The following is a 26665-nucleotide window of genomic DNA, read 5'->3' on the forward strand; positions in this document are numbered from 1 at the left end:
GGTGTCCCCTCGCTCCCTGGTCCTCCCTTGGTCTGTGGGGGGGCCCGTGGGTCAGCGCCCGCAGCGCGATGCCGCCCTGAGCAGCCCGGGGGGGGGCCAGGGCCGCCCCGGTTCGCCCCCCGCCTTCACACGGGGCCGGAGGTGCGGAGCCCCCGCGGGTTACGCGCCTGCTTTGCTTGCGCTTCCCCCGCTACCGACGGCCGCGGCGGAGCTGGCTGTATAATTATTAGCTATTAATTGAGTTCAAGACCTTTTATGGCTATGGGAAATGAGGAGTCCGACCACTAATCCCAAGAAGGGTCTGCGCACAGCCAAGAGCTATGAAAAAGCCATCCAGGGCTGGCTGGGCCCGGCCTGACACAATGCCCCTGGGGGCGGGGAAAGCATTAACGAAAAAAATTCATTAGGTGAAAATTATCGAAACTTTAAACCGATGGATTTATTTACGAGATCCCTTCGGGGGCTGCCACTCGAGAGCGGGGGGTGGGGGGAGAAGGGGGCAGAGGTGCGAGAGCCCCGCGGGCGGGGGGGGACGGACGGACGGGGGCTGCCCCCGGGCTTCCCCGCTCGCCCCATCGAGCCGGTGCCCGGCAAAGGTGAGGGGCGGCGGGCAGGGCCGCGCCCGGGGCTCCCCCCCCAGCTCCCCATCGAGCAGAGGGGTTCGTCTTACCGCTTCAGTTCCATATAGCCTTATCTTTACACGCTTCCACCTTCCAATTAAACTTCCCCAAATTGCCAAAAGCCTTATTTGCATGCAAGGGACTCCGTTCAAAGATGCTAACTTATTGTCTCCTCTCAGAACTTAACATTTCTCTCTTCAGTTCCCACTTGAAAGAAGTTTTAGAACAGTATTCAAAGACTGTCCAAACGAACAAAACCTTCCCCTTTGCTAGGGAGAGAAATCCGGTGTATTCAATAAGAGGGCATATTCTCAGAAGTTTGCAGATTTGGTTTTAAAGGGTGTATTGTTCGTGCCTTTTTCCTGAAACTTTTTTTTTCAGAGAACGGCTCACATGCCTGCAAAGGATTATTAAAATAAAACATCATAGAACTTTTTTTTCCTCCCTCTTTTTTTCACTGTTTAGAATTACTTTTCTGGAAGAACTTTCGAAGCATCCCCTCCCGCCCCCCAAGTCATAATTAAGAACACTTTTTTTTTCCCCCCTAACAAACAGGAAAAGTAAAGAATCAAACCCTTTTCCAAAGGCTCCTTTTTTCTTTAAACACTAACAGGGTTCTGCACTTCGGAAACACTTATTTGTTACAAATACACCTGAAAATATTCTTGGTGCTGAATAGACGTTGTTCATCTACAGCAGCACAAATTAAAGCAGAGAGGCTTTCATACTAGGCAAAGCTAGAAGCATCTCTGCAAGCACGCAATAAACGCAGACTACAATTCTTACTAGGCTTTTGAAAGCTGTTTAAAAGGTGACAGGATCTCTGTCTTCAAATCTCCCCCCATCCCCGCATTTTTCTTTTTAAAATTAAAAGATGATGATCCAATGAGCTGAGGATGCAGGACTCCTTTTGGGAATGCGATAAACTGCAAAAAGCCAGTGGCAACCCACTTATGATTAACTCCTTTTTATAAAGGTGCATAATGGAAGCAAACAGGGACCCGACGGGACATGAACATATTTTATTCATTTAATACAAAGCAGCTTTTAAAAAAAAAAACTTTAAAAAACGCGGTTCAGAGCATAACTCAAGGGCCAGCGGAGAGGGAAAAAAAAAAACTTATGGGGTGTGATGTGATTTTGCCGTGATCCTGCGCTCACCAGCGAGGGTGCGTAATACCCCGAGGGGTGCGAGAGGAAGGCGCACCCCGGGCCCCGGCAGAGCAGCGGGGGGCCCCGGCCCCGGCCCCCCCGGGCAGCCCCACGCGTGCACCGGCCCCGCCAGTCCCGGGAGCGTCGCGCAGGCTGGGGGGGGGGGGGTGTGGGGGGGGGTGGGCAGCCCCTTGGCTCGGGGGGATATCCCCCCCCCCCCCCCGCGGGCAGTGCCCCCCGGAGCCCCCCCCCTCGGCAGAGCCGGTTTTCCCGTCTCCAGAAGCCGCGGCGGGCTCGGCAGAGCCCTGGCAGCACCGAGCCCTTTCCCGCTAACCTTAGCGGCGGTAGAAACGCTCCCATGAAATAATACAAGCGTGCACAAAGAGCTCCTGTCCTCGGGTTCGTAGATCATAACCAGAGATGGGAAAGTATTTAATAGCGCCCTTTAAGTGACTGGTGTCCCCTCCGTATATCCCTGTCCAAGGGAAAGCCATCGCTACCAAAAATAATTCCTTCTAACCGTAAGGAGCCAAGAGTTCATTTAGATTTACAAATTAATGAAGACTTACTGCAGAAAGTAACTGTAAGAACATGTGTTAAAACGCAACAGAAAGAATTTCATCGATTTCCATCAGAGGTGGATTGTATCCAGGAAGAATGAGTCAACTTCATTCCTTGAGTAAAACTCACTGAACTGAAGAGAATTACACCAGGCATGAACTTGGATCATCTCGGTTCCCCCCCATTTCATGTATGGCTGTCCAGCTAATTATCTCTTCAGTGTTGTTAGGGGTTAGAGCTAGGTGGGATTTTTTTTTAAAAATGCTTTTCATCACTGGAAAATAATGATTTGACAAATATTCCCCCCCCCCCAAAAAAAAATCACATCAGTTACAAGTAATTATTCAGCCACGCAGAGTCACACACACAAGACGACATGATCCAGCGCAGGAAAGAACAGCTTAGTGGTTAGGGCACAGGGAGGAAGGAATAGGAGGTCTTCTGCATGTCACAGGAACGCCTGTGTTCCTGGCTGTTTGTCCTGCTGCTGATTCTTGTTCCTCCTTTGCCCACATATTTAGTGTTAAGTTTTGCAAGGTTTTGGTTTAATTTCCATGGAGGAGATGAAAATTCTTGAAGCCACCAAAATGTTTCCTAACCAGCTGTATTCTTACACTACAGAGGGATGCAATTCATTTCAGAGGAAAAAGCAGCATGTTTAAGTAATCGATCGAGAAATTTCTCCAATCACACACATACATTCACTGTGGTAACAGTGTTTTATTTAACAGGTGGAAGAATAAACCACTTATTCTTTTAAGAGATTTGGGTTGAATCTCAGAATACAGTGATGGGAGCAGTGGAGAGAAATACCAATGCACTGTCAGAGTTTGGGTCTTTGCATTCAGAAACCCAAAGTTTCATGCAGACCCTCCCATACTTCTATTAACACACAAAGAGCAGATCAAACCTCTAGAAGCAAGATCACCAGGCTTTTCAACCTCCCGGTTAGGTTTTTAGCCCACAAATTGGCTACATGAGAACTTGTGGCAATCCCCCAGAGGCAGCAGTTTTGTTGTTAGAACAGCAAGGCGCAGCCAGCGATAAGCTGATTGATTAATAGTTAAAGCGCAAGCTCCATTTTTAAAAAGTGGTTAGAAAATTAAATGCAAATATATACAAAATATCCAATGGTTTCTATGAATATAAATGTCTGTCTACCTTATGACTGCTATTTTCCAGCCAGCTTTCCAACCAGCGCAGTCTTTGCGCTTCTGTATCTACAATTGTACCATTTATAAGCCAGGAGCCCACCTTGCCCATATGCTTGTTCCTACAGTGACTCATATTCCATTGGGTTTATTCCTGTGAAGATTTGCGTTAAGACAGAGGAAAGAGCAGAACCTTTGGGGAGGGAACACTACATTTTGGAAAGCACCAGATATACTCACTATTCCCTGTCAAAAGCCAAAAGCACTGATTTACATTCTGTGTCGGAGAAAGGCTTTTACAACTGGTATAGCATTAAAAGTAGAAAATTAATTTGATACCTGGGTCAAACAAAAGTATCACTGAATAATAGTGTTTACTCAATACCTAAAAAATAGTTTTTCCTAGAGGAATATACTCAGGGAGGAAAAACTCAAATTATCCAGCTAAGACCCAGCAGATTATCCTTACTTTCATTCTGTTGATCTCTTGAAGCCTCCCCCAATCAAACTTCCCTGAAAAAAGCTTACAATCGCTGCTTGCTGGTAGCATTTGCTGAATTCAAGAATAAATTAAGTACCTATCACCTTATCTCCAAGTGGTAGCTCCCAACTAACACACTGCAAGCAGAACTGTACCTACTCTGACTGCCACAGGTTCCTAGGTTCTGCAGAGGAATTTCCCCACCTTTGTAACCAAGCAGCAGCACACGAGCTGCCCAGGAGCTCAAACCGCCACGGCTCCGCGCAGCAGCTCTGCCATTCGGCGCGTGCAAGGGATGCGTATTCGAGCCTGTCACTTTGTAGACACCGTCTGTGCGATTTCAGCTCTAGCACATATCGCTTAACAGCTACAAAAGTGTCCGTGTTGGCAGAGTCCTGCAGGTACAGCTCTACCCAAATTATAAAGACCTTCAGGAATCAATCATCTCCAGCGCTGTCTGCAAGCATTAAGGTTAGTGTTTAGTTACTCTCTTTATATTAAGGGGAAAAAAACAAAGACAAAGGACTTTCCAGGTAACAGATGGTCTGAGAAGTTGCAGCTTGGGGATCCGGAAGGGCACAGTTCTCAGCACTGCTTCTGCTTCTACCTCATCATTTCTATACACCAAAAGGCAAAAACCAAATGGTGATGCTTCCCATTAAAAATAAGCAAAGTACCTTCCAGGCAGAGCACGTGTTTCTAAACAACTGACCAGAGCAACCACCTTGTAAGGCATCATCTGCCACGATTCCTATCCCTAATTCCCACCCTCCTCAGTTTCATCATGTCACCTGCTGTATCGGGCATTTCACAGGGGGCAACCCCAAAAGGGGCACAGTTGCTCCCGAGGCCTGGTGCGGGAAGGATGCTCCACAGGGCGAGTACTGTAAAACCAAACCAAAGACCTGAACGTGGCATTTCAAGGTTCCCAAGGCAGGAAGGATCCTGGCTGTTCCCTTTTTTGTGTGGCATTAAGGCCCATTGCCTTGACCCATCTACTCAGGGAGTCCCATGTCCTACTTCTGCCTAGCAGGTTGGCAGATTAAGCCTTTGAGTGAAGGCAGAGCTCTCATGAGGTTGTCACCACTAAAAGAAAAAACTTGCATCCCAAAGTTCCCCAAAAAGGATGATTCTTAGAATCTTGTATCATTCCCTTACTGTGCTGAAGTTGCCCACTCTAGTGCTGGAAGAATAGCTTCCAGACTCACCGATGAAAGAATATAGGAGCAAAACAGTATCAAAGCAAAAACTTATATCCTCTGTGCAACAGCAAAGCTCTGCAGGACACTCGGAGCTCCACTCTTCAGAACAAATCATCTTTGAAGTTGCCATGTAAACAACAGCAAAGAGCCAGCAGAGCAGGCAAGCGCATAGCTCAAATTCAGCAGCAATGCAAATATTCTGGCTCTTAAGTCCTGCAGTCAGACCACGCTGTCCGACGTTACGCAGGGTATTCTCAAAAATCAGAGTCCCTGCAGAGCAGCTTTGCACAGCACTGTTGCACGCTGCCGTGAGCTCGAGAAAAACTGGTGTACTACTCGTGTACTTCTCAGCAGTCAGCTACAATCTCACAACGGTGCCAAGAGTACTTCTCCTGACACATACACCTCAAGACCTTCCCGTATTTTCACTCCAGATTCTTTTAGCACCCTGAAACAGATACATCATGAGTTGCTTGACTACCATTCAGCTGCAGTTTGGTTCCTTCACTATAAATGAGATGGGGAAATAGTTTCATTTCTCTGAAGTATAAAGTTAAATAGAGTGAACCGAGATGTTTCTTTAAAAATAATGGAGTGAGATCACCCATACAGTGATTTTAAATGACTCAAATAAGAGCAGTACTTGCATTTAGCAAGTACATCCTGAGGAACAGGAGGCTTTCTCAGTTTCAGCCACTTGGGTGCATTACAAGGGGGACAGCTCATTCATATGGGGAACATATTTTCTATAAAATTACTACTAACAGCTTTTTAACTCCACTTTTAAGCAACCCAGAATGTGAATCAATTAAAGATCACAAAAGGACTTGACATTTTCAAGGGAATTTAAGTCTTAATAAATTATTTTGTCACAAAGCTCAGCTGAATGAGCCATCTAGGCAGTGAAACTCTTTATTCCCGAGTACGCTGACCACTAAATCTGGGCTGGCAGGGCACACCAAGGGTGTAAAGAATGACTGTGAAATAGTAAAACCCAGTGAAGTGACCAGTGTCCCCCCCACTTCTTTTCAATAGTTACGAGTTGCTGCTCTGTGAGGCTAACCCTCAGTTTCGGAAAGCTCTGGTAACAAAGCAGGTCAGCATTTCTGCATTGTAATCACCTCAGCCTTTTTTTTTTTTTTTTTTACAGCTAGACCTGTTTATCACAGCCTCACTTTCATTAGAAAGGGGAAAAACTATCACTTTAAACAAAGCCATTCAATACTTTGCATTTTACTACCAATAAATAATAGAAAACAAGCTTTATGTTCACAGTGTTGTCATTCACCTAGAGAGTGCCAGTTTTCCAAGCCCACCACATTTTAGTATTTTTCCCTTATTAAACACATGAACCAATACCAAGATTGTTTATTTCTCATCACTCAGGTTGTTGGAAAGTCATATTTCTGACCATTTGGCCATTTTCTCACTGTTCATACAAGCATATACTGCACAAAGCAATTCTGAATACTTCTGCATTAATAACATCCCCAAATTTATCCTACATACGGTCCAGATCTGAAAGATACTCAGACAACTTTCAGCATATAAACTGTCACAAACTCACAGAAGCAAGAGATGATCTATTAAACAAACCCCAGAACACACCATCCAAGAATAGAATCGCAACTCGCAGAACCACCTATTCAAAGGGTGAACCCAGTATTTTTGTCAGTCAAGTGGCTGCATTTTAGAAAAAAAAAATCACAAGAATTTTATTCTGGAAGGATGAGAAAAAATGTTAAACATGTTTTTATGGGAGAAACAGAGATACAGAGCTAGCTTGAAAACTGAAAATCTCTCATGCCCTGATCTATAAATAAAACTAGTTGGGATTTTCTTTTGTACTAAATTTAAAGGAAAGTCTTTTCCATGGAGAGTTTTCTTTAAAACAAACTATGCCCCAGAAGGACTTTAATGATGGTGTTTCCAACAAGCAGCATGAATGAATTAATAAATGCAGTAAGAAAGCAGCTGTATTTTTCTTTAATAGAAGCAGATGACTGTAGTTCAGACATGGCTGTGTTCTCAGAGAGAAAAGGACGATTCCCAGCAGTTCTCACCCTGATCACAACAGTTTTCCTTCACCCCGTACTCCAGGACCTTGGCTCAGGTGCCGTTTACCCTCTAGCATCACAAAACACTTTGAGGTTAGCCCCAGCGACCATCAAGCAGAAATTCCGAATTTTGTTGCACACACAGTACCAAATTTTTCAGCGCTCTTCAGCACGTTATCCACAGGCTACAGAGGGGAAGGGGGAGGAAAGATACTTGGCTGTCCTCAGTAGAGTCAGGTCAGGTCTATCACCACCATACAGCAACCAGAGCCTGACTGCTCGTCTTTATTCAACTGCTTCCCTCTGGAGGGAAACCTCAAGGTCTTCTGTAATTACTCAGTGTAGAAATCACCAAGCTCTCTCGCCTCACAAAAAAAGCCATCTCACAACATCCTGCTAGGAGCCAGAAGTTCCAAAATAATCAATTCAGAGGGACACTAAACAACCCTCCAGCAATTCATTTGCACACACACAAAATACTGTGATTGAAGCAAGCTCAGGAGATGCGGTGGCACTACGGGAGAGCCTGCTGTACTTCTCTAGAGCAGCAGCATTTGCTTGTCAGCCTAGCAACAGCCACTAATTACTTTCATTTGATGTTTCAAATAGATAACTATCACTTTAACTTCCCGACCAAAGCCATTACTCAGAACCACTGGGTACACACGGTGTTCCACGCCGGACACACCAGCATTTCAATCAGAGCAGAGGGTAGAGGCCCTTGCAGTAATTCACATTTCCCAAATCACTTTCTATCTCAGCTTTTAAGTTCCACTTGCTTCCACCTTAGTTTGCTTTCAGCCTTGAAGCTTTCTATCCTTTAGGTTTTCTAGAAAGGAAACCAATTTTCTACTTACAAGGTCTGCATCTGCTGTTTTCTTCTTCTGCAGTGAAGAAATTTCTCTTGACACGTGGGAATTGGGCATCCATACTGATAACATCAGAACCCATCACATCTGTAAGAAAAGTTGCACTAGTAAGTCAAAGCAAACAGATTATTTCCCTGTAGCAGAGTAGCTTCCCCCCAAATCCCCTTGCAGCCCAACCCCTGCGGTAGCAGGGTAGGGACTCTAAAACTCACGAGGCAGCAGAGTTTTCCTCTCACCCAGTGAGCTACAAACATCACAAAGGGTCCTGCAGGTTGTCCCATCCTTTGCTCACACACATCACCCACAAGCAGTTTTTTCAGCATAGACTTTACCAATACAGGCACACAAAACAAGACTACAGAGCAGCTCGTATTTTGCTCTTGCAGCTCTGATTCCCTTTCCTCTAGCTGTGAGCTGGCCTTCAGCTCACTACCACAAAACATCTGAAGAACATACAGACCTCAAAGAAGGTGCAGAACCTCCTGGCTCAGAGAGAGCTCCACATGCAGCAAGCCCTTCTCCAACAGAAAACTGACCCTTCTCAGAAGTAGCTCAGAGATGCCTATATAGGACTAATCGGCTTGATGAAGGTACTCTAATTAAGGTGAGTGTGGCCAGCTGGGTTCAGATTAGCTCAGCAGGTGTTGGGCTGGGGCTGGGTGGGATCATCAGGGCTGTCAGCTGGCGATGGGGAGCACCGTGCGGAGCAACCCGACTGCTCCTCTCTGCTTTCTAGTGAGCTGCGCTCCAAGGGCAGCGGAGAACATGGGTGGCTGTTGCACCTGAGATGGCACCTTTGCACCTGAAGTGAATTTCTTCACGGCTGTGCCCGTGGCTGAGAAGCACGAGATAACGTTGCTGCTGTGGGTGTGTTCTCCAGGCATTCTAACTGGATAGATTCCTACTGCGTGTTCTAAGAAACGGAGATTTATTACATTTAAAGAGAGATAAAACACACATGTTGAAAGAACTCAGCTCACCAAGTCTAAAGCCAGACAATTACTGAACTTTCGGCGGGCTGTCAATAATTCCCAGTGATATGTAAAGCTCACCCCGCGTGATTCTAGTAACACCCTCCCACCCCCCCATATGCTTATGGCCACTTGGAAAAGGCACCTGTGGCAGCACTGGTGAGCACGGGACAGATCTTGTCTCCCGGATGAGTTCCCTGTTAGGCATCCCAAAGGGTCTACATTTAATACACATGACATTTCCAACGCTTATATTCTTTTATTTGTAGTAACTGTATGTTTCGTAAGTATAAAGACTGAACTTCCTCGTACATACTGTGGAAATACATAAAACATAACTCAATGTCATTCGACCTGCTGATATTTCTATTTCCAGAAGAGAGCAGAAAGCCTGAAAAAAAAAAAACCCAACACCCAAGTCTTTCCCAGCAAATTCTGATGTATAGGATGTGACATAATGGTGCAAAAACTTTTGGCAAAAACAGGGATTTTAAATTGCTCTGCTCTGTTTTGCTGTGGTGGGAGTTTTAATGCAGTGCACTTTGCCTAGAACTGACACAAAAGAACAGACAATCACCTCAAGTGTGTTGCAGGGAAGAACAAAACAATTTTCTGGACAAAAACATATTGAGTTCAGTATGCTGTTTATAGGTTACAGTACACAGAGGCGTTTGATGTAAGGGATGCTCTCGGGCTACTAGGGAACCTTTCAAGGGCCCCCACACAGGAGGAAGGTGGCAGCGATGCGGTGGCAGGTACGTGCTACGGAGAGGTGAAAGGGGACAGAACTTTATTTCCCTTTTTACAAAACAATTTGCCGGGCTCCGTGTATTTCCGAGGGCCCTGTCAGAGTGCGGCAGATAACAGCAACACGAGCGCGGCGACCCCCCCCCACTGTCCGCGGCTCCGTGGGGCGAACAGGTCCAGGTGCCGGCACCCCCCGCGCAGACGGGGTTCCTGCCGGGGCAGCTCCTGTGGCACTGACTCGCTGGCCACGCGGCGGCTGTGGGCCAGCAAGGGGCCAGCACAAGGACGATGCCCTCTTGCAGACCCCTTAAATAACGCAGTGCCTTGTGGGGGGCTGCCCCACCTGCTGGGTGCTCTTCAGGCTGGGGCAGAAGGCGTTTCTCCATCAGAACAAATTACTTTCTCTGATGGCCGCGGTGCCAGCAGCGTGACTTTGTTTTATTCCCCACGTGCTGGCGCGAAGAGGAGATGCTCGTGTGATGGTTTGCATTTAAAGCATCTCACCTGCGCGCCTTCGCCTCCGCACAGTCCCCAGCAAACTGGCCTCAGCGGAACTGTTTCAAAAGCCACTTGCCATACGTTACAGTGCTCGGGGTTTATTAGCTTACTCAGAAGTGTAGTTTTTAATGCAGGGGCTGTCGCCTGTAATGGCAGAAGTGCACTGCAAAAGCCCTGTCCGTAGGTCTGAGCAGCGAGGGCATCCTGTGCACGCTGATGCTAACACTGCCTCCTTGTACATTCTTTCTTTTTCTCTTCCCTCTCTCTTTTTCTAATGAAATCTTTCCATATTATTAATGGCTAGGGTGGATCTATAGAGTGTGTTCCTTCCAGGATTTTCTTGTTTGCTGTAGTCTTCAAATTTTCCAGTTCATTTCCTATTTTCCTGCTCTAAAACCCCTGCCAAAAAAATCCCTGAAGCACACTTTGGTACTTGAACAGAAAAACCCGAACATTTGAGAACAGACATTTGATCCAGGCTCTTGTAACTCAGTAGCGATTTTCCCCTCAAATATGAGCCATTTTCATCAGTGGCTGACAGTTCCTCAAGGTGAGTTTTTATCTAATCAACCGTGTAGATACATTTCAATCATTAAAATGGAGAACACTGTCATACAATTGATGTGAAATTAGTTGTCCAAGAACACTCAGCCAAAATACAAAGACTGGACTTGTGATAGGTATTTAATCAGGTTCCTTTAGGAATTGAATGATTAGGAAAGAAATTAATGCAGTGGATTTATGCCTAGATATTCTAAATAACACTACCTCTCATGGTCAGAGAAGAAACAGGTACCCAAGAAAAAGTTCCTCGCTCATGGACTGGAATATTAGAAACAAAAGTGGCTATGTAATCCCCCATGGAAAGAATTATTTCGGTTTCATGTAATCCCTCACCAGAAAAATTGGAAGCATTACAAACTCCGCTGATATTAGAGCTCAAGTGCACGATGGTGCCAATTGGAACAGGTTAGGAGTTGGGGAATTCCTTAGGACATTCGAGGAGAAAAAAACTCTGAAGTAATTTCATGGATTATTGTTGCTTTTAATCCCTTCTGTGGCTTCTGAAAGAAAATCCTCAAGCATTTAGTTGCTCATGACATGGACACTTCCCTGTAAACATAAACTGAAAATAAAAGCAGTTGGACATCAGTCAAACCGGTGGAACTGCTATTAAATGGCTCAGGCAGCCTGAAGCGTGAGACTGGTGATTTCAGTGTATAACACCGGTAATTTGGGGCTGAGCTGATTCTGTTGATGGGCGTGATCCACTGCTCTTTGAGGATAAAATAGCAGGCGATGCTCTGCTCTGAACACCCCCCACCCTTCATGGCTCTGCAGGGACAGACTCTCGCATCCTGGGACCCCGGGGTGCCAAGAGAGCTCCGTGCAGGTTGGAAAGGCACATCTCCTGCTGCGGCAGCTCACAGCATCCCTTCCCTGGAGACTGTGTGAGATCCAAGCCAAACCGGAGGAGAACAATGTACGCTGGTACCTTGGCTAGGGTTTTTTTCCTTCAAACACGCCCGGGCACGTCCGTGTTTTTTCAGTCTTTCCGCCCATCTCTGATGGTGACACCACCCCTGAGTGTTTGACCAGGCAAAGTGGAGTACCTGAAAGTTAGCATGTGTTCCCCACCAGGTAAATCTGCCTGAAGCGGGACACAGCACAGCCCTACGACATCGCCACCTCAAATAGGAACTACTCTGACTTCATCTATTTTGGCTTTTAAACATCCTAGGTAACTTTCTTGTTTGTTCATTTCTTCCAGCCTTCAGACACAACTTTCAAATACCAAATATAATCTCCCTCTGAAAATGCATGCCCTAAATTTCTTTAATCTTTTCCACAGTATTTAAATATCACAATTAAATATCACATCAACTGATGTTCAGGAAGACAAAGGCCCAGATTCAGTTTCATTGATACGCATAAAGACGACGATTAAATTAGGAACCCAGTCCCAAAAGACTTTCTCTTCAGTAAATGGAGAATGATAAAAGCCTAGCAGCTCGTAGGTGGGTGAAGTCTCTCTCTCCCCCTTGTTCATCTTAACTGGAGTTTAAAGTTATTTGCTTTAGTTATAAAAGGTTAGATGGGATGAATCCAGACCTTAGTGACTTGCCCTAGAAAGCCTGTGACAGATCTGGAAATAAAACCTCCAAGAGGGCAAGCCAGAGATTATCCAGGTGCGCTGGATGTGTAGGGATCCATTCCTCTCCTCATAAAGGAATAATGATCTCACATCAGTAAAAAACCCGTTTCGAAGTAAATGTACTGAATACCGTGGGTTTAAAACAGTGTAGCTGAAATCGGCATCTGGACTATTGTCTTGGATACCTTAAAAGCCCACGATTTCTTCCTCTAGGGGCATGTGCTTCTAGGAAATACATATTATTTTGGCTGAAAGACAGTACTTCAGAGAATGTCATCAGACCACCAGTACCGTTTAATAGTTCTGCTGTGTTGTTCTGAGAAATACGGTTTTCTGTAGGAATTCGGGAATGACCCATAGAAACAACTTTGGCAGCGCGTGTATTTCCCTTTGGATTTGTCAGGGTAGCGAAGGATCTGAAGAGCTGAGTCTTTCCAAATCTTCTCAGCTCATCTGCATTACAAGGACTAAGTGGCTCACCAGCGGTTCCTTGCTTAGTCTGAGGCTCTGACATTAGCAGGGTTACATTTGATCCAAGATGTCTTGAGAACCACAGGGAGAGTAATGTTTTCTAACACCATCAAATTCCCCTCTCTGCTCTTGGTGAGAGAGATTCATTGCAAAAACAAGCAGTAAATTCTCAAAGGCTGCAAGAGCACAGCGCTGAGGGCCAGACAAATTAAGACAGATGTTCTGAACTTTGGGATAGCGAGGATGTGGTTTCATGCGGCCAGCCATGTGAAGGCTCTCAGAACATCCTCCCTTCTCAGACACAAGAATGAAGCAGATACAGAATAATGAGACACAATAAATCGGATCCAAGATGACTGGGGCGGGTGGGGTTGCAAACCTGCAGCCATTCTTGGGGCCTGCAAACAGAGTCCACTGCTCGGCTGACTTTCCCTGCTAGATTCATGCTGCTCGGCACGTTCCCGTTGCACGGTCCTGAAAAATATAAAGGAGGAAAGCGTGGGCAAGTGTTTGGGAGACAGGAAAACCATTTGTCAGGAAGTCTTGCAAAAGAGAGCGATTTCTTATCACGTTATTCTTTGTCTCTGCACAAAGAATAAGGAAAAAAAACACTGAGGTGCTTTCTGGAGGGAAGCAGAGCTCTCCAGAGTGCCCAGTGAGCAGCGACAAGCCAACTCAACAGTCGGCGTCCTCAGGCGATCCTGTTGCTCCCCCCACCGAAGCCTGCGCTCCTGGCTGCTCAGCAGAAGCTCTCTCAGCCGGCGTTAACAACAGCCAGCCTTTTGGAAGCCACCAAGCAACGGCCTCCTCTTCCCAGCTCTGGGCACTCCTGTTGCCCGTCGTGCAGGAGGCATCTCCCTCGCGTTCCCTGCCGTCTGGAGCCGCCTGGTGAGCCTCTCCCTGCGGCCCATCCGTCTTCTCCCCAGGCTGACCACTGAGAGACACCTTGCAAGGTGCAGGATTGGGGGCCTGCAGTGTAGAATGACCCAAGGGATTGCCTTCCTGCGTAGCGTAGCCGTACCAGCTCTTCTGCCTTCGTGCCAGTGTGCCCCAGCAGTAGGACTCAGGCCTGCTTTAGGTTGTATGATGCACGGTGAAGCTCTTACAGCCACGGTGAGTTCTTCCCTCTCCTTGTATATAAATAGCACGCTGTGGACACAGAACAAATCACCTTGGTGGGAATGGTCATTAAAGACATGGGTGATATACGTGCTTATTGTCTCACATGCTTTTCCATTTAAAATATTTGGCCTGAAAATGTGGGAGGTAAAGAACTTATATTTTGAGGTCTTTGTAAAGCACAGCTTACATCCCCTGATTTATGCTCCTTGGGACTTGTTCTATGTAAAACATTTAACTAGCTCTACTTTAGATAAAAGAAACATCTGAAGCATTGGTTGTTTTGGAGTTTCTCATTCTTTTTTCCCATATATCTTCATAAAATTTAAGTTCCAGGCACCATATTTTAAGTTCAGAACCTTTCTTCTTGTTTTTGAGTTCTCTTTTCTGTAACAACATCTAAAATAGCACTTTAATATTCTATCCTCCCCTACTGCTGAGCTCTCAGGACCAGCATAGCCCCTACTTACACAAAGCAGCTCAGTGCACCTATCGAAGCAGGGGATCGGTGGTTTAGTTCCAGCTTTTCCACGAAGGACATGAGACAAAGTGTGCAAAATGCAATTAATGCAAAACAAACGCATGAACTGGCAGCTTCCACTGACACCAGTGTCCGGAGGAGCACAGTGATATAACCCGGCGTGAGACCCTTTCCCACTGGTGCTTCGGAATCACCCGTGCAAAGCGGAGCGGCACAGTGTGTCGACGATCTAAAACCAGCCGAGTGGCTACGCTGAACACAGCAGCATCTCCTCCTCGCTTGGGTCAGAGGTCTTGTGCCACGTCTCTCCAGCAGACCTACTGCCTGCCGCCGTGTTCCTGAGCAGAAACAAATAGATGTACTGGTGCGTCCTGCCAGTGCAGGGTCTCGTCTCCCTTGTCCCGTCCTTCTGCCTGCATCGCTGTTTGGGACGCACATGTGTGTACTGGGGCAGTTTGGCCTTGCAGCTATGACACCAGAGGGGGGATGCAGAAAAATCCAAATTAAACTCCTGGCTCCGCTACATATTTTGGTCAGGATCTGAGCCAAGCGGATATTTCCACCTGTCTCTGTTTCCCTTTGGTAGAGCAGTGACGAGATTATTTCTTTTCTTCTGCCCTGCGTGCAAAGCTCCGCAGGAGGTTCTGCAGGGCGTGGGGCAATGCTGTACGGAGACGCCCCAGCTTGTTCAAAACGTGCTCCCTCTTCTATGGAGAGCTGCTTGGCCATGTTAACATTTGGCTAATTTGCTCATTCAAGAAACAGGGGTACCGAGGTGGTCCGAGCACTGTGCTAAAAGACTTCCCCCTGGGTCAGAGCCGGCTCGGGTGTCCGTGCCCAGCACGGCGTTGCGATGCACAGATGCCGTCAGCATCGGGGCAGCCTTGCCGTATATCCTGCTGGGCCTGTGGGGTGGATGCTTTGAACAGTCACAGCTTCCACCAGCTATTACTGTAGTCATAGATACGCTGCCCTTGGAGAAATCGGAATCAATTTAGGCACCTAATACTGGGATGTCTGTGAGTGAATTGGTTTTGAATTAATCGAGTAAAACAAGGCAGTGAAAACCCATGTAACATGTTGGTCTGGAAACGGCTGCAGCCCTGGGGATGGAACGACAATGCATATTTTACGCTGTGAATTTTTTATTAAGAGCAGTTTTTTTTATTTTTTATTATTGAATATGAATATTTTACACGTCCGAGTTCAGAACAATGCTTTTTTTGGCTGCCTCTGCACTTTTCATGGTTGTGTACCTTTGCATTGCATAACTGAGAGAGATCCATTTACACACAGGGGGAAAGGGGACTAATGAATCTCAGCAAAGCTAACTTTACTGTGTGTGAAAAAAAGCACTCTGAAGTTTTCCAAATAAAAAACCCCAACATATATAAAATACTTGCATGGAATGGTTTAATAAAATCAGTATGTGCGTGTGCATGTGCGTACGTGTGGGTGCACGTGTTCACGTGGGTATGCGCGTACTGACTACAGAGCCTCTCTCAGCCAGAGGTACATCTTACTCCGTGTGGTGACACCTCCACTGGGAAAAACCTCGGGAATGTTCTTACCTCCTTCACATCAAATCCCTCATACCCAGGTACTGACCTGGATGTTTTCAAAGGTGGAGAAATGGAGGTGGGCTTGCCAGTTGCTCGGTGAATGAAGCGATGGAGCTGCAGGACTGGTGTTTACCTGCCTTTGGTAACGCCGTTAGCCTTTCTGGCCACTTCGGAATGTCCGCAGGGCTTGTTTTCACACCCGGCTCTGCAGGACAGCCCTGCAAAGCCTGCCTGCTGCAGACCCTGAGCCTCCCCACTCCTTCTTCGGCATTCCTGGCCATGCTGGGTCTCCGCTGGTCTCCCACACAGCTACTGCTCTGTACGGCCACATCGAGCATCTTTCACAACTGCCACGCTCCCGCAAGCAGCTGGTGGTTTTGCCGGTGGTAGGCTGGACGCGCTGGGCTGCTGGCGTCGCTTCGCTCTGACCATGCATGGGGAAGAAATGCCTCATGTACCCGGCCGATTTGGATCTGACCTTGCTTGCTAAGCCTGGCCGCCGGCCCTCACGTGGTGAGACTGCGAGCGCAGCAGTGCTGAACTTCTGCAGGTTCAGGCCGGTCGGTACTGTGCCCTAAGCATCGCCCTGTCTGGGGAAACAGGGGGCTCATTTCCCCGCCCCCTTTCCTCCGTGCCCCTTCTGAAGAGATGGACTTGGCACTCTCCATCCAGCTGCTCTCAGCACCAGCTCTCCATCACCATCCTCCCTGCGACCTGCAGGGCTGAGGGCACCTTTCCAGCAGCGTGCTCACGCGGCTCAGCGTGGCCGAGGGCAGGGGACAGGGGATTTGAAAAATAAAGATAATAATTATTTGTCTAGTGTGTATTTGAACCCAGGCTTTTTATTGTGCATATGATAACAGGGAGGAGAGGGGGAAAGCAAGAGCTCTCATACATTTCTCGAGAGCTCGCAACTAAAAATGGGCAGGGTGACAAAAACCACGTTGTTTTGGGTAATCAGTGTGCATTGTCCCACGCTGACAATACTGCATACCAATAAAACCTTTAAATTCACAGGGAATGGGGAAAGTGCAAAATGATGAATTGTTTGACATTTAGAAGAAAATAAAGAGCTGCTGCTGGATTGAAACTTAAATGAGACTTGGGGAGGGAGGCAAAAAATTACCAGGAGCAGGTTGAGATTTTTATGTAATTCCAGTGCAAACTTCACGAACGATTTTCTGTTTCTGATCTTGTGGCCCCAAAGTCCCAGGTCTTTGCACTGACACGTGCTCTTAAAGCAAGAGACAGCACTTAGCCTGAATAGCCTGCCGGACACGTAGAGGATGCAACAAAAGATGGGTGTTTGTACGTGGGAACCGATGCCTGATGTGCCCAAGATGAAACGTTTCATTCCACAACAAATCACTGGTAAATCTAGGAGTTAACTCAGGCCTCTCTAATCCCTGCGACTGGTCCCATATTCAGTGTGGCTTTCCTGAGGCTGGAAAGATCCCAGGCATTTACAATTTAAATCCTCTATGTATCCGCAGGACAGGCAGAGCATAGGTGGAAATACATCCGAGGAAGGATTCCTGCAACTCCTGCCAAGGGAATAAGGTCCCAAATGATTAATACCTTAGACCTCTTCAAAACAAGAATGAAATATAAACGAAGCAATGAATTTCCAGTGCCCCGTGCAGTGATGGAAGCACAAGGTGACCAAGAGGCTGATATCAAGTCGAGAGCCATGGAACATGTGCCAACTTCTATCTTCTTGTGTGTTCTTGAGCAAAGTCATGCCTAGGAGGTCGATGGAAACAGCCCGGCCAAGCCCGTGCTGTGGGTGCTGCATCCCCGTAATAAGGGTTTGCTGAGTGATTTTCAGCCGGGAGGAGCTGCACCAGGTCCCTTGATGTAAAACAAGTTTGGTATCAATTAATCCGTCCTGGATTACATCCGGCAATATCTTGTTCTGCAAGGGTGTAATCTCATTAAAACACACTCGGAGCTCTGCTAGGTGTCACTCTCCAAACACGGTTTGTGTCTGCATCTGGGTTTGCAGAGTTATCATGCTTTTTCCTTTTCTTTTCCTCTTCCCGACAACTACCTCGGGTTGCACTGCTCGCTCAGGTTCCCTCTGCTTGCCAGCACGCTGTTTTTTGCATTTTTATTTGCATTAGATTATTGGAGCAGGAGTCTAAACACTTAAGTTACTGCAAATCCCTCCTCATATGGAAGTCAGTGAGCTGTAAAATATTTAAACTGTCTACAGTTGTACCTCGTTTGTTTACACATTTCCAGTGGGCTGCTAAAAGGTAACGTACTGTAATAGAAGTAAGATCCAAGATTGCAGATTCTGATTTCATAACAGCTCTGAAAGTGCTCTGAATACTTGCACTAACTTGACGGAGTAATATATCTCAACCTTCTGAAGCCTTAGGGCCCAAGCGGAGCAGGAAAGAGCTACGTGCTTTACTCCAGGCTCTCTGCTTTACGCTTTCACTCTGATCACCGAGGAAGATGCGGTTAGGTGGGTCTTGCTGTAGTTACTGCTGGAGTCATCCACAAATCGCCCTCCTCCCCCCTGCCCACGTCCTCCGCAGCCGGGTCTTTCAGCCCTTTTTGGTTTTCCCCTCGCTCTGCTGAGGAAGCGCTCCAGGGCTCGGTGGACAACTGAGCACGGAGTTAGATGTGCCTCCCTTCAGAGCACTTGTAAATGTCTTGCAGAAAAGGAAAAGAGCGGTGTGATTCTTCAAAGGGCAGCGAGAGGTGATAGATGACTAATCAGTCCCGAGGCAGCAGAGGGCATCAATGAGTTTGAAGATTCATCTCCAGAGCTGAATGAAAATAGCCAGACACTGTATTCAATAATTAACAACACAGATTTCAGCTCCTTTCCTCCTTTCATGGTAGTCCTGAACAAACTCAAGAAGTTCTCAGGTATATCTTCTGGATTTTTTTCAAATAACTTTTGAACAATATATAAATCACAGTGCTAATTAGTTTCACAAATTATGACGAGGTTTCTATTGCCTGACTGGATGCAATGCATGTATTTGCAGGTGTGGATAATGATGATCACTGTAAATGCACCATTTTCAACTTATTGGAATGCAAATTTCCTTGCTGAAAATTCACACCTTTGTTATGAATTTCATTGTTCACTTTGGAAATCCAACCAGTTAGCCATGACATTTATGCTAGTTAAGCTTATTTGGGGGAATGATTTGCAGAAACTGAGCTTGGCAAGGCAGATTTGCTGAGTGAGTCCAGCAAATAGCTGCAGGATTCTTTTGTCCCTTTCCCTGGCTCCGGGTGGTGGGGTAGAGGAAGAACACCTTCTCCTGACATACTCAGCTGTTCCCAAAAGAGAATCAGTGTCAGGTAGGGACCAATGCCTCCACCTTCTCCTAGATGCCTGACATCAAAACATTTGCTCAGGAGTCCTCTTAAGAATGAGCCCAAACTAGATACCTTTCACTTTGTGCTCTCTGATTAATTTACTAATTTTAATTAACATTATCTAAGTGTAGTCTTACATAGTCCCGATGCTAGAATAGTAGTGAAATCCCACAGATGGACAAACGGAGGCAATGGTTTCCGTGATGTGACACTGCAAACCGCATGGCAAAGCTGCCAATGGCACAGAGAGATCCCAGGTTTGAGAGCTCTGCTTTAAGGGACCGATCAACTTATTTCCATTTTGTGAGCAAAACCAAATTTAGAAGTTCATTCCCCTGTGAGCATCTCCAGGGCTGCTGGAGGAGATCCCCAGTGCTGTGCTGAAGGGTCAGCAATACCCCTGAGCCCTCTATTTCTCCATCAGAGGTCTCTTTCCACTCTTCGGAGGTTTATGGTGAGTGGCAAGGAGCCAGCCCCCACGGGCATGGGATGGAGGTGGCTTGTTCTCAAGTGTTTAAAAGTCTGACAAACTGTTTGCAGTTCTAGGAGGGATCAACACATTTCTAGAATTAAAACCAACATCTTGGATAGCAAAAATGCTCTGAACAAGGACTCTTTCTTCAACCTAATGCACAAGGGACCTTTCTTTAGTAAGCTATAAAATCACTTACTATAAATCAATTATTTTTGTACTGATTAACTGCTCTCCAGCTGTTCAGATTGGCACTTAAAAAAAAAATTCCTGGATGGTCCTACTAAAGTTTTCAAAAGCATTTTCTCTGGAGTACTGTTGGTCCAACCTCATTATAATATTCCCTGGTAACCCACATATTCCTAAATGCACTTAAGCTGGCAAGGATGGAAGCCCCAGTCCACACAGAGTACCTCTGACCTTGTGGCGAGATGACCTTGATTTGAATTGTGCTGGGAACTCCTGTCTGGAGCTCCTTCAGTAGCCTCTTCTGGAAACCTTGGAGTCAACCAACCCAATTACAGCATGTTCCTTAGGATGTTGGACTGGATATGCTCACGATGCTTGGCGATGCACTGGAGGACCATCCCTCCAACTCCTGGCCCTGGGATTTCTGCCTCTGCAGCCACAAAAAACACTTCAGGAGCTCAAAGCATCTGGCCTCCTGCCTTGACAGCCCTTCCATCAGGGAGAATGCACTCCCATACAAATTTTTCAGGCTTTTCCTGTGTATTTTAGCTAGGATCTAACGCAACACAGCACAGCTTCTCCCTCATATCCCTGACAATTTCTCTCTCTGATGTGCTTACGAAGGAGTGCCTGGTCTCCGAGAGGAGCCTAGCAAGGTTACACCTTTGTCTGCAAAATCCAGCCTGGAAATGCCATGTAGCAGGTAATCAATAGCCTTTGTAGACGGGGACCGTGCGGGTGACACCATTGCCACCGTCCAGCACTGGTCCGGTTGTGTGGGCACAGGCATACAGGGCTGTCAGCGCCTGCGGAGCCACGAGAAGGGCAGCACCTGAAAGCTCTCGAGCATCGTCTCAGCCGCTTTTTCTTGATGCGACAAAGGATTGAGAGGGGTCTCGGTCAGCAGTGCTGGCCTCTCACTCGGTTTCATTTTGAGTTCTTGCTCATGTAGGTATCTCCAAATCTTCTCCATGTTGTCCCAGGATGGAACTAACCCGTTTTCCATTGGGTAAGTAAAAGACAAAATGCCCCTTTTGGACTGTGCTTCTTCCCCTATCTAGCAGCAATCCTTACGGCTCACCCCAAACACGACGAGCTTGAATTTGGGGTATCCCACAACAGCAGAAAGAACCGAACAGGGTGCCTGTTCCCCTGACAGACCAGCCTTACACTGTCCAGAGCTGATGTCAAAAATCACTGCTGCGGAGTCAGACGTCCTGCGCAGGACAGTGCCGTCCCTGGCAGTGGCTGCTGGCACAGAGCAACGTTCTAGATCCCCCAGTCGCAAACAGGCACCGTTCCGCCAAGCTCACAATCCTCTGCAGCTGCACTGGCAACGCTGCTTCCTCCAGGGAGCCGGCAGCGCGGAGCATTTGGATTCAGGGCTAGTACTTGGAAGTGAAACTGGGTGTTCTTACTTCCCAGATAAATTGCAGCAGAGGATCAATGGATTTTTTCAGACGCTCAGGCGCAGAGGAGCGTCGGTTACAGTAATTGCATTTGCATTGATTTATATCTGGATTCTGTTTGGGGTTTTGCTGGGTTTCTAAAGGAGACATTTTTAATGAGGTCAAAAATAACGTGAGAGCTAGTTTTAGAATACAGCCCCTAGATAGCTCAAAGACCTTAGAGGGAAGAATCTCCCAGCAGAGGAGGTACGCTGCTCCCCGTATGACTCTGAGTCGGTGAGGGAGTTACTGCATCCCTGTGATATGTGCACACCTGTAAACTCAGCGAAGGGGAGGGGAGATGATAAGAAGATCCTTGTCACCCATGTTTTTAATGTTTTATTTTCATACAGCTTTCATCGGCCACACAAAGGGCTGTAGCACCTTTTAGGGCAGTCAGCTCTCAGCAGGGTTTCTTGCTCAGGTGGTGTTGTGGTGAGCCATTCGCTTGGCCTGACGTTCTCCTTAAAAGCATTTCCGGTGAATGACAGCTGCCCCAAAATCTCTGTAATCGTCCACGGTGACCCACATTTGTTTGAAAGACGTCAGGCAGGTGAGGATGGAGGCCCCAATCCACACACAGTATTTTCTCTCGGGGGGTGCGATGATCCTCACAAACATGCCAGCTGGAACTTGCAGCTTCATCTCCTTCAGGATCCGCTCCTCCAGGCCAGGGAAAAGCGTGGACCCACCCGAGAGCAGGATGTTGCCACAAAGATTCCTGCGCACGTCGATGTCACACTTCATGATGCTGTTGAAGATCGTTTTGTGCACACCAGGAGCTTCAACTCCAATGTTTGCAGGCACAAAAAGGGTCTCTGGTGCACGAAAGAGCTGGTTGCCTATCTGGATGATATTGTTGTCAGGCAATTTGTATTCTCTCATGATTTCTTCTGGCTTTGCTTTCCTTTCTTGGGTGGGGTCTAAAGCTATGTAGCACAACTTCTCTTTGATATCTCTCACAATTTCCCTTTCAGCTGTGCTAATGAAAGTGTGCCCACTCTCCAAAAGAAGCTTCATAAAATATTCGGTGATATCCCGGCCAGCCAATATCCAGCCTGGAGATGGTGTGAGGTAAGCAGTATCCTTCATACATGGGGACAGTGTGGGTAACACCATCCCCGCTGTCCATGACTATTCCAGTAATGCGGGCCGACGCGTAGAGAGCCAGCGTTGCCTGGACGGCAACATACATAGCTAGTACCATGAAGCCTTCGAACATGATCTCCATCATTTTTTCCTGGTTCTGCAGAGGGTTGAGGGGGGCTTCAGTCAGCAGCACTGGCCTTTCACTGGCTTTGATTCTCAGCTCATACTCATAGACATGTCTCCAGATCCTTTCCATATCATGCCATGGTCAATTGGATAATTCAAAGACAGGATGCCTCTTTTGGCCTGAGCTTCTTCTCCAACGTAACATTCTTTCTGTCCAGCTCCCAGCATTGTAGCTTTGACTTTTGAGCGACCAACGATTGCTGTAAAAACAGACCTTGGGCCACTGTCACCTGCGATACCCGCTTTGAATAACCCAGACCCATTGTCAAAGATTACAGCTGGGACATCCAAAACGTTGGGGTCAAACATTCTTCATGGAGCTGATGGCTCCCCGGCACTGTTTGCCCGTTCCCCTTTTACAGGCTGGTCACCATGGCTAGGGAAGTCTTCTCGGGGATGTACAGCTTGCCGTTTCCAACATGTTTGTCCCCAACTACCTCACAATGGCCAGTGATACAATAATACGTTTTCCCAGACGCTTCCCTGGATATGGCCAGAGCAGCTTTACCACGTCTCCAGCCAGAGGACTATGAATTCACCGAGGCCGATCCACAGCTCACGGACCGTGAATGTATCCCGGTGCTGAGCCTGAGAATACTTTTTTCCTCAGAATTGAAAAGCGTATATTGCAAAATACATGCATGACAATAATTAAATTTTTCACACGTGCTTCTGGCTTAGCTAACACTCTAGAAATATTTCCAAGAGTTGGTGAAGATTAGGACAATTTTGCCTCCCTGTAAGTATTAACTGAATTACCAGTTTGCTTTTCTGAATAATGTCTGCACTGGAAGCAGACCTTTTTCAGCTGAATCTTTTCTGTTCCTTTATAGGAAACTCTGAAAAATATTTTTACATAGTTAGAACTATGTTTGGCACTGATTATGGCATTCTGGAATATTTTTTCCTGTTCTAGTTACTTAATTTAAAAACTATTTTTTGGTAAAATCACAAAAGTGAAATAGTAATTTCTGTGTCTTGCTGGTTTAAAAAACCCTGACAGCTTTAAACAATGCTTATAATACTTTCTAATGCAAAAAAAATTCCTTCCCGTAATGAGTCTATATCCTAGGCTGCTGACAAGCTGACCTGCCTGCAAATAAACAGACACGCAGATGCCTTCCTTCCACGCTTCTCTTTTCCATTCAGCACTTTGCTGAGAAGAACAAACTCTTTTTTGGAAGTCTGTTTAACAGGATTAAAAAAAATCCTAGATCTTCACAACTGATCCCCATTTCACATCTAATTGTTGGGTTTTTTAAAAAAAATTTTGCTTCAAGAGAAGATTTCCCAAAGAAGGAAATTTCTATAGCTTTGAATCCAATCAGATCTGACAATCCAAATCCATTTACAGAGAAAATTTCCTTTAGAAAAAAATAAATCACTATATAACTTCAGTTTGAATCCTTGGCTGCCAGAGTTTAATTGCTTCTCCTTGTGGCTCTAAATCCAGGGCAGCTTCAAAGCAAGGGTGGCTTCTATTAAATTTAATTACTTTTTCCTGCAGCTCGCATGGCAAAGGTGCCAGCTACTAAATGAAGGTGGTTATGAATCAGAGGCAGATTCCAAACAAAGATATATATTAAACAGAAATTTTAAGTGTAAGCAAATGACCTCCTTGTACGGAGACGTGTATGCCCCAGATCAACTACTAAAAGGAAAAAAACCCATCTAACGAGGGATCAGCTCTGTGTATGTTATTTCCATCCCGCTTAGATTCCAGACATGTTTGTGTTAAATGCCCCTGTATCCATTTTAGCAATGTCTCTAATCCTCTTCGTATTTGTGTACGTGTATTTCAGTGCGGGGCACGCTTGTTTTCATGCATGCTTCAATATTAATGTCAACAGGTGTCCTAATCATTGCAGAGGTTGGTACATGCATCACGCCAGAAGCCCCATTTCATCCTGCGATGGTCTGCGCGCAGCTTAGAGAGAAGCACCCCGTTTTGAGCGTGATGTTGAGTATTAAAACAGGGGAATATTGGCTGTGATTATTAAATGGCAGTTGAACCTAGACGCAGGAATGTTCGTCTGTTCCCTCATATTGGTTCTGTCATAAATCACCTTAAAAAGGGCATGTGTGAATTAATCTACTATAGGGTTTGTAATAAGTGAAATCACTGTTTGTGTTTAGCTGTACTGTAAATTGAACCCGTAGAGGAGACAATCATCTGAGACATCAGAAGTTTCCTGTGCTCACCCGGCAGTATAGCTGACACGACAAGATCTCATTCAGGGATGGGAAGACAGCTCGTGTTCTGAGCGCCCGGCCGTCTTTGGCGTTTGCCCGAGGCTGCCCGGGACGAGCAAATCCACTGCACACGCGCTGCTAACGGCTTGACTAGATGGCGTCCACTGTTTGTCACCTCTTAAGGGGATGGAATACAAACTGGAAGCTGAGAGGCACGTTGGAAACGCAGTAATAACGTAATTCCCACGACACAGCACATGTAAATGAGCTCTGTCCCACAGACACTGGATCGTCAAAAATCGTAGATAGTTAAAGGTGGTGTTCATGGGCCAGTCCTGCTTGCTTCACATTTTTACTTACCGGCTTACGCGTGTCTTTTTGCTCTATTGACCGTGTCGCCTGCACAGAACTGATCCCCCAGGCAGGCCAGGACTTGTCCGTTCTCCATAGCCATCCTCTGTCCACATATTTCTGGAGACAAACACGTAACACCGGGCAGATTCTGACTCGGGCCAGACTGGAAATCACCTCGAAAAGGGTGATGAGCTTTGGAAAGTCTGAGTTCACCTGGGGTAAAACCAGAGGGAAAAGGATGGGCTGAATGCCCACATAAACCCCAAGGGCCCGACCGATGTGTGACAGCGGTAGCAGCGGGGATAAATGTCTGTCTGCATCTAGAAAGCATGACCAAGAAGAGAAAGTCAGACCAGAGGCTGGGGGAGAGGTGCTTCTCTCCGTGCCTTTCCACACCAGACTATTTTGATGTCGGCCCTGTTCTTCCTTTGCATTTGTGTGAGTCTTGGCATCCTCAGCTGACCTTTCTGGATGTGATTACAGTACGCTGAATACAGGTGAAACCCCAGAAATAATAACGCTTCATCAGAGAAGCCCTTAATGAACTCCAGGCAAGCAGGATTTTTTCTGTTTCACAGAAAAAGGGGACAATTGCAAGGAATCGGTGCATTCCCCAAACTCACTCCACTCTGAGTCTTTCCCAGTTTCCTACAGGCAACTCATTTTGCTAACACAATTATTAGGAAACCTCAGACGTACAGCTCTGAGGAACACCTGCCTTATCCTTCATAAACTTGACAGGCACTTGATGCATTGGCATTAATTTCTCCATCAAATAGCTTAGCTCTCTCAGTCAAGATATATCTGCCACCTTAGTGGGGCACATCTCTCCCCCATCTTTGTTTACAACCCCCTAAAATGTGGATTATCTTCTTGGCTTACGGCTTCGCCATTGCCGCCGTTGGGTGGGCAGGACAGGCGTGGGGCTGTTGGCCGAGAGCTCTGCGACAGCGGCTCTGTCAACGGCATCCCCGATGCGACTTTCCAAGCGGATTTTAAGCTGAAACTTTTTATTGCTGTGAAGCAATGCATTAAATACATCAAAGAGGTGAAAATAATAAAAAAAAACCCCAAAAAACAACAAGAGACTGGCATGTGGTGGACACGAGTCTCAAGGCAGAGAGTCATGTAAACAGAAGTGTAGTGCCTTTTTACGTACAGTAGTAATTCAGCACTTTCTGGGATATCCCAGAAACAACCAGAGGATTTATTAAAGTGCTAAAGCTCAAGTGTTAGAAGTCTGCGCTTTTACAGCTGAAAGATCACAGTTATAGAACCGTCTCCCCCGAGCA

General features: G+C 46.5%; 1 protein-coding gene and 1 pseudogene across 1 annotated transcript; both read right to left on the reverse strand.

Annotated features, from left to right (window-relative positions):
- Window positions 1-20648: 20648 nt before the first annotated feature.
- On the reverse strand, window positions 20649-21878 carry LOC104639621 (uncharacterized; annotated as a pseudogene).
- Window positions 21624-26103, reverse strand: LOC104639620 (actin, muscle-type). Its single transcript, XM_075773540.1, is given in 5 exon segments — window positions 21624-22601; window positions 22603-22901; window positions 22904-23104; window positions 23586-23597; window positions 26088-26103. Coding segments are annotated over 5 exon segments (1113 nt in total). The 3' UTR covers window positions 21624-22016.
- Between the last annotated feature and the right edge of the window lie 562 nt (window positions 26104-26665).

This window comes from Balearica regulorum, chromosome 21 (genome assembly GCF_011004875.1).
Source record: "Balearica regulorum gibbericeps isolate bBalReg1 chromosome 21, bBalReg1.pri, whole genome shotgun sequence".
NCBI lineage: Eukaryota > Metazoa > Chordata > Aves > Gruiformes > Gruidae > Balearica > Balearica regulorum.